General features: G+C 36.1%; 1 protein-coding gene across 1 annotated transcript in view; it reads right to left on the bottom strand.

Moving 5' to 3' along the window:
• LRP2 (LDL receptor related protein 2) overlaps nucleotides 1-12,553 on the bottom strand; it is a 136,761-nt gene that overhangs the window by 35,916 nt on the left and 88,292 nt on the right. Inside the window, exons 39-50 of the mRNA XM_042874951.1 lie at nucleotides 11,484-11,661; nucleotides 10,932-11,145; nucleotides 10,250-10,489; nucleotides 9,940-10,128; nucleotides 8,433-9,353; nucleotides 7,227-7,392; nucleotides 6,252-6,410; nucleotides 4,786-5,075; nucleotides 3,815-4,018; nucleotides 3,160-3,402; nucleotides 1,673-1,798; nucleotides 150-274 (exon numbers count right to left, since the gene is read on the bottom strand). Of these exons, the coding sequence (XP_042730885.1) occupies nucleotides 150-274; nucleotides 1,673-1,798; nucleotides 3,160-3,402; nucleotides 3,815-4,018; nucleotides 4,786-5,075; nucleotides 6,252-6,410; nucleotides 7,227-7,392; nucleotides 8,433-9,353; nucleotides 9,940-10,128; nucleotides 10,250-10,489; nucleotides 10,932-11,145; nucleotides 11,484-11,661 (3,055 nt within the window). The remainder of the gene's footprint in view (nucleotides 1-149; nucleotides 275-1,672; nucleotides 1,799-3,159; nucleotides 3,403-3,814; nucleotides 4,019-4,785; nucleotides 5,076-6,251; nucleotides 6,411-7,226; nucleotides 7,393-8,432; nucleotides 9,354-9,939; nucleotides 10,129-10,249; nucleotides 10,490-10,931; nucleotides 11,146-11,483; nucleotides 11,662-12,553) is intronic.

Below are 12,553 nucleotides of genomic sequence, written 5' to 3' on the forward strand. Positions count from 1 at the left end.
AATTACTCAGTGACTCAGATTACTTAGTCAGCAAACAAATCTCAAAAGATACCTATTAGCCACCTCATCTGGATTCAACCTGTTGCCTCTAAGCACTATAGTTTCTCCATAAACCATCTTGTCTTTCAGTATGTATCTTCTGAATGTACATTACCACAAGAGGCAGGTTCATCAGAGCCATCAGCACAGTCTACTCCTTGATCACAGTACCAATGAGCAGGAATACAGCGTCCCGATGTACAACGAAACTCGTTGTTTGTGCAAGTCATTGAGACTGGAAGAAAAAAAAAAAAAAACAAAACAAAACAAAAAAAACTACGCATGACTTCTTTCTTCCTGTTACCTTTTCAACTCATTTTAAGCTGTTTTTGAGTCTGTGTTATGCAAAAACACAAGAACATGCTAGGAAAAAGGTCTTAGTAGCCTGTCTGTAAACAGCTCTTTGTACAAACTAGTTTGAACTTCATATGCAAAACATTCTTTTCTTACACACACATACCACTTAATAAATAGAATTTGTTCTGCAAGTAGTATTGCACACAACAATTGTAAATATGTTTTATATTTATACTCGAGCTTAGTGCACAAGAAAATGAGTACAGTCCAACGTACTAATTTCTTCAGCACCCAAAGTAGGTGGTAGGAGACTACATGTGGTAGTCTGCTAATTTCTTCAGTAGTTACTGATCCTATTCTGTACCCTCTGATGATTTCAAGATACCAAAAGGGACCTAGTTTAGCCTTTAAACTTTATGTGCCTTTACGATAGAAATCAAAGGCAATTAACATATTTCTCATTAATATCTTTGGGCTTCCTCTATCTTCTATTCTCCCTAGGTCTTCCTCATTTTTCCCCTTCATCTCTTCTCAATTTTAGAATTCAATAGGGAAGGGACATAAAACAGCAGAAGGGAAAAAGCACACCTTTCATGAGCAGTACACGGGTTATTATGTCTATACATTTAGACACTTTTCTTTGACATGTAGAGGCCCATGCATAAAAGTGGTGATCTTTTGAGTAGAATAATTGTGGCATGGGTAATTCGAGGCATGCACCTTTAGGAAAACTAGACAAAGCAAACATAATCCACTCAAACACTATTAAAAATAAATCATTGTCTGAAAATATCCATTGTACGTTAGAAACAGATCCACCACATTTTAAAGAAGTACTACCTACTACCTTGCAAAAATATGCTGTTTTGTAATTGAAGTTTATTAAAAGCTACACAGTTTTGCATAAAAGTTGGAATCAACAATGAACTATGAATCCTTTCTTAAGGCATAAATAACTCCATAAAAGAAATTACATTTAAGAGTACATATAATTTCATTTAATTAGAAGGAAAATATTCTCATAATGAAGTTCTGGAAAAAAGTCAATTCACTAATACTGAAGTGCCAGTTTTGTAAAAACAAACAAAAAAAGATACAGAGCAGAATACGCAAAAAAAAATCATCACTCAAAAACTGCATAAAAACTGTGCAAAAAAGACTAATAAAATTTTAAGGAAGTTAGACGAACAAGATTAAATAATACAACACTTACACCTTTTATCTCTCCAATACTACAAAAGAGTAGATTTTGAGAACAGCTGTAGTTACAAGAAAGGTAAAGAGCACCAAAATAAATCCATGAAGTGCAAGGAGGTTAAAAGCCCTATCAGCTTACCACAGTGAGTAGGGCTCTCATCACTCATATCTCCACAGTCATTGTCACCATCACACAAATAAGTTCGAGGAATGCAGATGTTTGTGCTTTGGCATTTGGTAAAACCAGACTGGCAAGTTCGTTCCGCTTTAAAGAGAGGGCAAAAACATTTCATTCATACACACGTACATAACACTGTTTAAAAAAAAGCAAGAACAAGCAAACAAAAAAAAATCTGATCTGTTTTTTTTTTTTCTGATCAATCCAGAGTGCCTTTTGTCACATATTTTTCAGATGTAAGACTGTCAGTGATTCACTATCCCTTTCACCTGAAGCGACCAAAAGTCTTTGAAGAAGCTGAACTAGTTTTAAAAATTCCCAGATCTGAGACAGCTGCAGATGTTCTCCACCCACTCAAAACAATACCAAATTAAAAGTAAAGCAATATACTATACGTTCTCACTGCCATCTTTCTCTTCAAATTTCCTTGGAAAATTAAAAAAGAAATGTGTAAATAACACAAACCATTTTCCTCTCATTTCTGCTCAAATGCTGAAGTGCACTCATACCTCTTGTTCTATATGGAAACAACGAGGCCACTGCTTTTATTGGGAAAAGTGGTTTCAAAAACATGATCAAAGAAATACATGCTAATACTCAGAGGTGAGGGAATGTAAACTGACAAGCATTCACACTGTAATGCTTGCATTTGCAACCAGCTGGTACTGTGTGAATCACCACATCAACTACAAATGACTATTAGAATGGGAATTTCAAATATACAGATTTTTTTAGTTTTAAGTGAAATAAGTCACAAATAATATATTTCAAGAAAACAGTGTTAAAACAATGTTTTTTTAGTTTTTAAATCAACTACTTCACTAAGAATTTAACAATCTTACTGCAAAAAAAAAAAAAACCATGATTAACTTGATTAACTGCATTAGTACTTATTACTGAGCTGATTCCATAAAATTGGTGTTTTATGGAAAACAAATAAAACTGATAACTTTTTGAAAACTATAAGGACTATAATTTTAAACAGAATAAATATAAATCATGCTTGTATAAGAGTCACATATTCTTTCCTCATGATTAAATCCAGTATACTTAACATAACATGCTGCAAAGCTTATGGTAAAAATCTGCTGTCAAATTCCACGTGAATTCTGCATAGATGTAGGTCCAGCATCCAATTTATCTCAAATAATCTTTTTCAAGTCAATGGGATTACTACAATAGCTAACATTAAGCACTCTAATAGTATTTGCTGGGTCAAGGCAGATTAAAGCAGCAGTTATTAAGAAAGATCTCAGGGTACTCAAGAATATCTTTCAAGGATCAGTTTGCTTCAAAATAACACAAACCAGGACCTGTAACGTTAATATAAAAACCTTTTATCCTTTTTGCTGCCTTTGTCATAATTCTTCACGCTCAAGGAGATTTGTCTCTTCTTTGGTCTAAAGAGTCAGACTCAAATGTGCACTTAGTAATTTGGAGGAACTTACGGCAATTTCTCTCATCTGATGTGCCGTTATCGTAACAATTATTTACTCCATTGCAGACGTACTGAAGAGATATACATCTTCCATTATTGCAAGTAAATTCTGTGTGGGAGTCACAAGTTCGGAATAAACAGCCAGCCTCATCGCTGTTGTCTCCACAGTCATTGTAGTGATCGCAGCGGTAATGATAGGGCACACATCGCCCATTACCACAGGTAAAAGCTGTTGGCTGACAAGTATGGAAAGCTGAACAAATAAAAAATAATTTTAATAAATTAATGAAGAATATAGTACATGGATAAAGCATAATCTAAGTTCTCTGACAAAGTAACAAATCAAAACACAACAGTTTTACCTGCCAGGGCAAAGACAGCTGCAAAACGTACTGCGTGAAAAGTAAAATACATATTTGAATTAAACAAAGGAGAAATTGGGTATATAAGAAGTTAATACTATAGCATTTCTGGATTCTAGAGCAAATTTGCTGCCATTCAGACCTAATAATGCACAACAAATTCTACAAGCAGGCAAGCAACAGATCATTTCCAAACTACAGCTAGAAAACCCGTGATCATAGAGCCATGCAAACAGTAGAAAACATCAGACAGCCAGGACAGAAGTTGCATCACTTTCACATGCAGTTATTTTAAATGCTTACCACACACACTCTCCAACTCATCACTTCCATCACCACAGTCATTGTCGTTGTCGCATTTCCATCGCTCTGAGATACAGTGTCCATTCAGGCAGGTGAAGAAACCAGTGTCACACCTGGTACCATTATCCACAATGCAGTGCTTGTTATTATTGGCTAAATACCAGCGACCTTCAGATGGACACTGACATTCCGCACCAGCTGGACCTACATTCATATTTGATAATTAATACTCATGTTTTAGAAAGGGTTTTGTTGAAACTGTTCGCAGCCCTAAACGCAATGAAAATGAAATGCAATGAAATCCCTGTAATCATCTGCTTAGATTAAAAATGTGGCTACTTAGCCAAATTCTTACCTCAGTTAAGCATATTCAAACCCACTGAAACCCAAGAAAATTAGAGTTCCCTACGAAACTGAGATCAGAACTTGGAACACCTTAACTGCTTGCTGTCCAAATCATTTTTCAGTGACCGCAAAATGGTCTCTGACGCTTTCAAATATCAGAGCTAGCTAATACCAGCTGAAGCTCTATCCCCCAAAATGTGATAAACAGTATCCGTTCAATATATACTGTACCACTATAAATTACTAAGGTATCAGTATACTAAAAGCATATATTGGTTAATATTATAAATACCTACATTATTAAGGTGTGCTGCTGAGCTCATTTCACATGCTGCCTCAGAGGAAATAGAAATTAAAATTTTAGAAAAAAATGTTTTTGTTTAAATTAGGAAACACATGACTTTTAGTTGTGAAGATTCTCAACAAAAATCGTCAAGTGTGTTGGCAAAGCACCATGATCCTGAACAGCAATCATCTTGATTGTATTATATAAATGAAATAATTATTAAACATTTAGAAATACTAAGGACTAATTCAGATGTCTCCATGCGACTTAAACTTGTTACATTATGATTTCTAATATAGGCAATTCTAACAGCTTGTAGTCATTAAGCATAGTTGCTTACCTGGTGCACAAATGTGACTGCAACCACCATTGAACTGGTTACAAGGGTTGGTACACTGCTGCTGCTTACTTTTTGCCCAGACATGAATATCCATTGGTCTTTGTGGAAGATTCATGATCATTACAATTTGATCTGAACCATCATATTTATTAGCTCGGTAAATGCTTCGTGTGTTCCAATCTGTCCAATATATATGCTGATCAAACAATGTCATTGCAAATGGATGGAGTGCAGTACTAACAATTACCTCACGGTTTGTACCAGTTAGAGTGCATCGCTCAATTTTTTGCCTAAAATAATAAAGAAATAATGTCATCTTAGAGGAAGTATTTCAACGTAGATACATGTCCTTATTAGTTATGTGACTACTATTTACCATTTCAATGATGTGCACCAAACCAAGTTAAGAACTCAAACGCTATTTTAGAGAAGGAGGGATGACATCTTTGGGGGAATAGTGTAAACAAAATGAGAATAAGCAGAAGGAAAAATGGAGGAGTTATGGCTATACGTCTGGCCTTTGTATCCTCTTCATGCACTAAGATCTAATGAGCACTGCCATTCTTTGAACATCTGGTCCTCATATCTTACCTCATGCTCCTCTGAATTGGGGTAAAGGACTCCCTTAAGAGAGCTCATCTCCCCTGTACTTGAAAGTGAGATTATAGAAGACTTGGTATTGTTTAACTATCTGCTATCTACCTCCATTAACTAGAATTTAAAAGAGAAATGTCTTATCTGACATTACGCATCTGTAACAGAATCCTTAGAATAGATGGTCCCATTTCAGGTTCCCTACACACAGATGTATCCATGTAAGGATGCCTTCCTTTCAGAAGATCCCACAAAGGCACAGACTATAAGAGTCACTACATTACAGACATCTTTCTGTCACAGCAGCAGAGGTGTCTACAAAAGAATTGCTGTTCTGAAAGAACCAGATGAGGAATGTCTGATTGCCGCAGTGATTTCTCAGAGAACATGGGTGAATTTGAAGATGGAAATGAAATTATTTTTAAAAGCTCTCCTGCTGGTGGCAGAAATTCTGGTGGTCTACATTGAAGGGTAGGAATCTGTCTGGTTGGAAAAGCAAGAACTTAATGCCAAATTCTACAGGTGACAGCCATTAACCATGAGCAATGAATATGAAATGTGCACTGTGATTGTATGCACAGGAGAAGATGCTTATAAAAGTAATGAGTTGAAATTAAGATGAGTGACATAAAGCACTGGATGAAATCTGCCTTGTGACATCACAAAACTTCTTGTTGTGGAGTAGTTCCACATCAATATAAGAAAATGATGTTTTGTTGCTATAAAGTATTTCTTATAATTTCTACATTACAAATTATTGAATTTAATTAAAATGTTGAAAACAGTGGGAAAAAAATAAAGCAGGAAAAAGAGATAGTAAGCCCATTCAAATTAACCTAATGCAAATCAACAACTGTGTTATCAATACGTACAGATTTGCATCAGCCCAGTATAGCTGCTGTTCTTCATAGTCCAGGGTAAGCCCATTTGGCCACACCAGATTGGTGCTTACAATAGGTGTTCTGAAGTTTCCTCCAAGTGTAGCTCGTTCTATCTTTGCATTGGAGCTCCAGTCAGTCCAGTACATATACCTGTCAGTAACGTGATTGAAAAATTATTTTTACAGCAAAGAAAGTTCACAGAGCTCTTAACTGCCCTAGGATATCTCCACTCTGGTATAGCCAATTGAACTGTGGAGTGCAAAACTACAGGAAAAAGAACTACTTCCTCTGTTTTACCTCACGTTTACAAAGGAATCTTCTAGCTGGGATCATTGGGCTCCACTGGAATGAACTTCAGATGAGTTCTTCCAGCTCCCGTGAGAATCTAGTGAAATCAAATATTCTCTTTCTAATCTTTCTTCATTTGATATACAGTATAACACTGCCCCTAACTTCTAAGAACCAAAAATTCTTCTGAGACACTTACAAAGCACAACATCAGTAGGAAAGAACTTACATATATACGACTTTTTATATACAACTTTTAGGTAGATCTCTTGGTAGCGCCATCTGATTATCAGGACATAATATTCTTGAAGAAATCTTTGTTTCAACAAACGCCCCTTGTTTCTCTGCCTCAGTGAATGGAGAATGACTAGTTGCTTGAAGAACAGCTGCTTTGAAAAATCATTCTTATTTACCACACAGTACCTGGCTCCAAACCTCACTTAGTGGAGTTTTATTCACTACATATTCATAAGTGTTTTTTAAAAAAAAACAAAATCAATGAAGAAAATTAAAATCTCCAAGGCTGAGATCAGGTTGAAAACTTAAATACTTAGATTCAGGTAATTCTGCATGGCTGGGATCTAGGGCCTAGAATAGGAACATCTATCGCTCTTCATCTAAGTCCAAACTACAGTTTCACCTGCAATTAAGATAAGGCATACAAAGTACAACACATACCCTCTGCAGGGATCCAGTACTACAGCTCTTGGTCGTGGGACCCGGGCAATCACGGTGCGGTTAGAGCCATCCACAGCCATTGAACTGATAGTCTGATTGAGGTAGTCACTGTAGTAAACTCTGTTGTTGATCCAGTCAAAGGCTATGCCATCTGGAGTTCCCAGGTCTTAGATATATGCAAATACACAAACAAAACAGTTGAGTATAGTATTCTGAGATACTGCAATAGCTCGTCTTTTATAACACGCCAACAAAAAGATTTTCTTGAAATACAATTGATGGCAATGCAAATCTGACCATTTAAAAAATCTAAATAAGTAATAATTCTGACTTCAGTAGTCCTGTGCATGCAGTAGGGTTGTAAAGAGCTAAAGAAGTAACAGGAATCATCCCTCACTCCCATCCTGTAAATTCAGAGAGCATCAAGGCAGGCAGAGGCAGATAAAAAATAAGCATTGTTTTGTCCTTATTTTGTGCTTACACTAAAAGAGATGATCAAGTTGACACCTGTGACAGAAGAGAGGAAAGCAATAGCAAAGACTTGAAGATGTAAACCCTTGTTGAAGGTGCAGTTTTACACAACCCTTAACAGCAAGGTACGCTGACATACGGATCTAAGCTGTCCATCAGTCCAACATAAACAGTTCAACCTGACACTGGCTTTCTGAAAACACAGCCTTAGCCTTCTCATTCTCCCCCCAAACTCTGCTTCATCACACTTCCAGCTCACTAAATGCCCTCCTTGACCCAGAATGCTACCTTCATCTCACTTGTGGTGAAGATCTAACACAGAGTTGTTTGATTGGCAGCAAAGAGCAAGTCAGAGAAAAAACTGCAGATTGTCAAGAATCATAATAATTCAAAAATTTTTAACAACAAAAAACACTACAATAGCTATTATTATTAAACAGATATTATTTGTCTTTTTATATTGGCAATATCATAGTATCTCTGTCTCTACACTTCCTGCAATCTCAAAACTACTGAAAGCGTGTAACAATATTTAACCAGTTTTATATTTTCTTGTCAAGATATGATAAGATTATCATAAGAGGAAAACACTGAAAAGAAGAGAAAACGAGCATTTTATCAGTTGCCTTAAATAATCAGTCTACCTTCACTGTAAGTATAAAAATACCAGCTGAGCTAATCCAGTCCTTGTTTTCCAGTATCTAATTATTCTGAATCACAATTCAATTCACTTACCAGATGCAACTACTACTGGAGTGCCAATTCCTGAGTAAATACTAATATAACTGATTCTTCCAGCACCTGAAGGATAACTTTGTGTAAAATATATTCGGTTGTTTATGCTGTCAAAATCCAAGGCCACTGCAGTTCTTAACACACTGACTGCACGGAAGGGAGGACTGTGATTTTCAGGATCCAGGTGAATACTTCTGAGGGCATTCTCAAGGGCAAAAATCAAGTAATCATCTGTTGAAATGGTACATCTCTTGCCATCACTGTCCAGTGTGCCAAAGGCACAACCACATTTGGGTGTCTGCACATCAGGCAGGGCAAAACACAGATGGGAACAGCCTCCGTTGCTGTCCAAACAAGGATTGTTGTTTACGTCAAGGGGTGAACGTGACTGAAAATGACTATTGTAAATGGTAACATCCCTTAGCCAATTAATGTTGTCTCGTATTACTGTTGGTTGATCAGTATTGCCTGGCTCCTTGCTGGCTTGAAACACTTTTTTCAGGTTCCGATCCACCCAGATCATTGAATTCCCAAAGACGGTGATACCATATGGAGTTGGATAGCGACTGCCATAACGCACAATTTCAACATCACCACCATCAGGTTGAATTCTTGCAATCATGTCTAAGGAATCATCTACCCAGTAAATGTAGCCATTGCTGTGATCAATGGCCAACCCACGAGGTGTGACAATGCCCTCAGATACCAGAACTGTTCTGTTGGTGCAGTCCAGAAATGCACGTTCAATCTTCGGATTTTGCCCATAATCTGCCCAGAACAAGTATCTGTTTTTTGGATCTACTACTATGTGCCTTGGCATATCTATTGTAGTTTTAAGCAGAACACGGCGATAAGTTGTGTTTAAACGTAAAACTTCTACAAAAGTCTCTGTCAGGAATGCATTTGTAAAATAAAGATTTCCTGCATTTAAAACAGATTGGAGAAAAAAAAAACAAAAAAACAAAGGAGAGTGACAAAAGTTAGTACACAGCATCACCACCTGAAAAACATGAACTGATAAAATACTAAACTGTAAAATGAATATCCATAAACATTTTAGAAGTTAAGAGCACAAAGTATGCGGCTCCATTTTGAGGAAGTAAAGTAAGAGATGATCAAAATTAAAATAGTGGAATAATTTCTACATCTTTAGTGATTTCCATGGAGATAATCAGTGGCTAATGATCAAAAATGCATTAACCATGGTTGTTATTTATTTTTTCAGTCTCAGATATCTATTGTTATTATATAGCAGCTTTTGGCTTGCACATCCATACTCTTTACCTTTTACAACATAAAACTATGAATTTTGTGTTGTGGCACAGCACTGAATACAGTAACTACAAAGTGCATGCAGTAGATGATTCTTCTAAAATCTGTCCCAAATAGCCTATCAATCTCCAGAAGAACTTTTGAAAAACACAAATACAGTACGCATGTGTATAATACTGATCAAATACTAGCTACTTTATTGCATAAATAATTCTCTGAATTCTGCTATGCTTACCTGCTACCCAGTCAATTGCAATGCCACGAATTCCATTTCGTCCTATTCCATTTGTAACAACATTTCTAAAATAAGAACCATCAGGTTTAATTTTACGTATTGCATTCTGAGAAGAAACTGTGCTACTGAAGTCACACCAGTAAATGAAACCAGAAGGCATGTGAACATCCACATGAAGCACATTCCGTCCTGAAAAGTAGTAATTAATCATCTTTAATATAAACTAACGTACTCAGAACATGGCATGCAGGCAAGAAGTGCCAAAATATTAGGTATTATAAGCTCTCATCTTACTATAATTGTCACATACCTCTTCCTGCTAGAGGTACCATGGCTTCAGAGTGATCAGACGTCTCTAAACTAAATCCTTTAATTGCAGAAAGCATAGAAACAATTACAAATGAATTGTATGGAGAACAGGTTCTGTTATCAGGATTTAGCTGAAAGCCGGTAGCACATGCACAGGAGAATAATCCACCAGGTACAGGTAAGCAAAGTTGTTGACAAACTCCAATATTATTACTGCAGCCATTTGAGGAACCAGCAGAATCTGTGAAAGGAATACATGGTAACACAGAAATCTGAACTGTATCATCACAAACTCGAGCAGATGTACAACAAATTCATATACTTGTGGAGCACTAACAATCAAAAAATATTTTAATTGCCATTTAAGCATGATGCGCCTGTAATCAATTTGTTGGTTTCTTCTCATTTAAGATCAATGGATCAAAGAATCAGACAAAAACCCATAAATTTAAAGCTAAAGTAACAATTTTTTGTTTAGTCAATTTCACGTTGATGATATTTTAGTAAAATTTCCCATGCCAATAAATGCCTTAACAGGACAGTAGAACACCTCTGGGTAAAACCATGTAAATGCTTCTGGCACATCAAACAATTTTTTTTAAGGAGCATATATTCTGTCTCTAATGGAAGTTTGAGTTTTCATGAGTTGGAAATCTTGAAATAGCTCTTTAGTAAATACTCACTATCTCTATAATACACTCGTAGGCACTTCAGTCTTGGGACATTGTCTCTCAGTACAACTTTGTTTGCTCCAGTGAACTTGTCAACTCGTTCAATAACTTCATAATCTCGATCGGTATAGTATAGAAAGGTATCATACACTGCAATTCCCCATGGATGAGAAAGATGAACCACGAGAGTCACACGATTTGTACCATCCACATTGCCTTTCTCAATCTAAGAAATCAATTTAAAGCTTAATATTACACTTCTTATAATAGTATACATTCAATGTTACAATACAAAATTAAAATACAACATACACTACTAAAATCTCTCCATGGACAAATTTTCATCTACCTATCACAGAGAGGAAGAATAGGTTAGCAGGATGCTAATAGAGATTTGTTTCTTCATTCAAATCATCATTTATTTTTAAAGGTAATGTTATTCAGATTTTGCTTGGTCCTGCATTTCCCAGTTACATAAGTAAACTGAAGTAACTGAATTATTCTTGGGAATCACAAACACACAAATAAACAAGTAACACCAACTATGACAAAAGTATCACTTACCACTCCTGTGCTTGTGACAGCCCAGTACAACTTTTGTTCTTTAATATCAACGGTAATGAACTCTACATGATCCAGGTTGCCAGTGAAGAGGGTTTGAATACCTGATCCATCCATGTTTGCACTGGCAACCTTTGCTGGAACTCCACTATCAGTTCCCTGGTCTGTCCAATACAGCTTCCTGTAACACAGGAAAACATTATCACACCTATTAGCAAAGCTGGTGATGGAAATCAATAGCCCACAGACAATAAAGCATATGCTTAAATATATCTCCTCTCTCTGCCAAATACCTTGGCACATGATGAATAGAGATCACTAAGAACTGAACCTCAATGAAAAAAAGAGATCTTGTTTTGAAAGAATAATTCTTGTTAAACCATTTTTAGAAATTCATATACTCTTTCCTGTATCATCCACTGTATGTCAGGAGGTAGGCTCAGAAGATTGTCAGGAGTAGAATAAAAGGCAGGAGAACAATAATTCTGTTTTATAGATGGTTGCAGTTTCAACTGTAAGTTTGGTTTCAGTTTAGAATTAAAACTGCAAGTTCAAAAACTGGCTCTGAGGAATATGTGTACTGCTCTGGTCCCAGTTGCTGAAAAGCAGCTAGGAGACACAGTAAACAGACTCCATAAAAGAGACAAAAAAGCAGATATTCATTTATCTGAAAGACTGACAGGTCACCAGCAGAACAATCTCATTACTAACATGGTCCTATGAAACACTTTGATTTTGGGAGGAAAAAAAAAGCATCATAGTGCACCTTTGTACTGGGGACAAAGTACTAAAGTCATGTTTAGTATATGCTATTTAGCATCTGACATTTTTCGCATGTAGTATGCCTTTATTAATAAATACTTTATAATTTTCCTTACTCTGTGCCCCCATTTTACCGTGCCTTTTTTTTTTTAATGTTTTTTATTCAGTCATTCTGAAATTTTTTTTAATTAAAAAGAACGTGAAGTATACGGCACATTAAGGAGAACAGACATCCATCCAACAATTTATGTAGTCATGCAATTGTTTTCTAGGCTTTTGAAAGAATAAATTAAAAAACAAAAACAAAAAAA

Source organism: Lagopus leucura, unplaced genomic scaffold (genome assembly GCF_019238085.1).
Source record: "Lagopus leucura isolate 7727_CA_CO unplaced genomic scaffold, USGS_WTPT01 Super-Scaffold_100012, whole genome shotgun sequence".
NCBI lineage: Eukaryota > Metazoa > Chordata > Aves > Galliformes > Phasianidae > Lagopus > Lagopus leucura.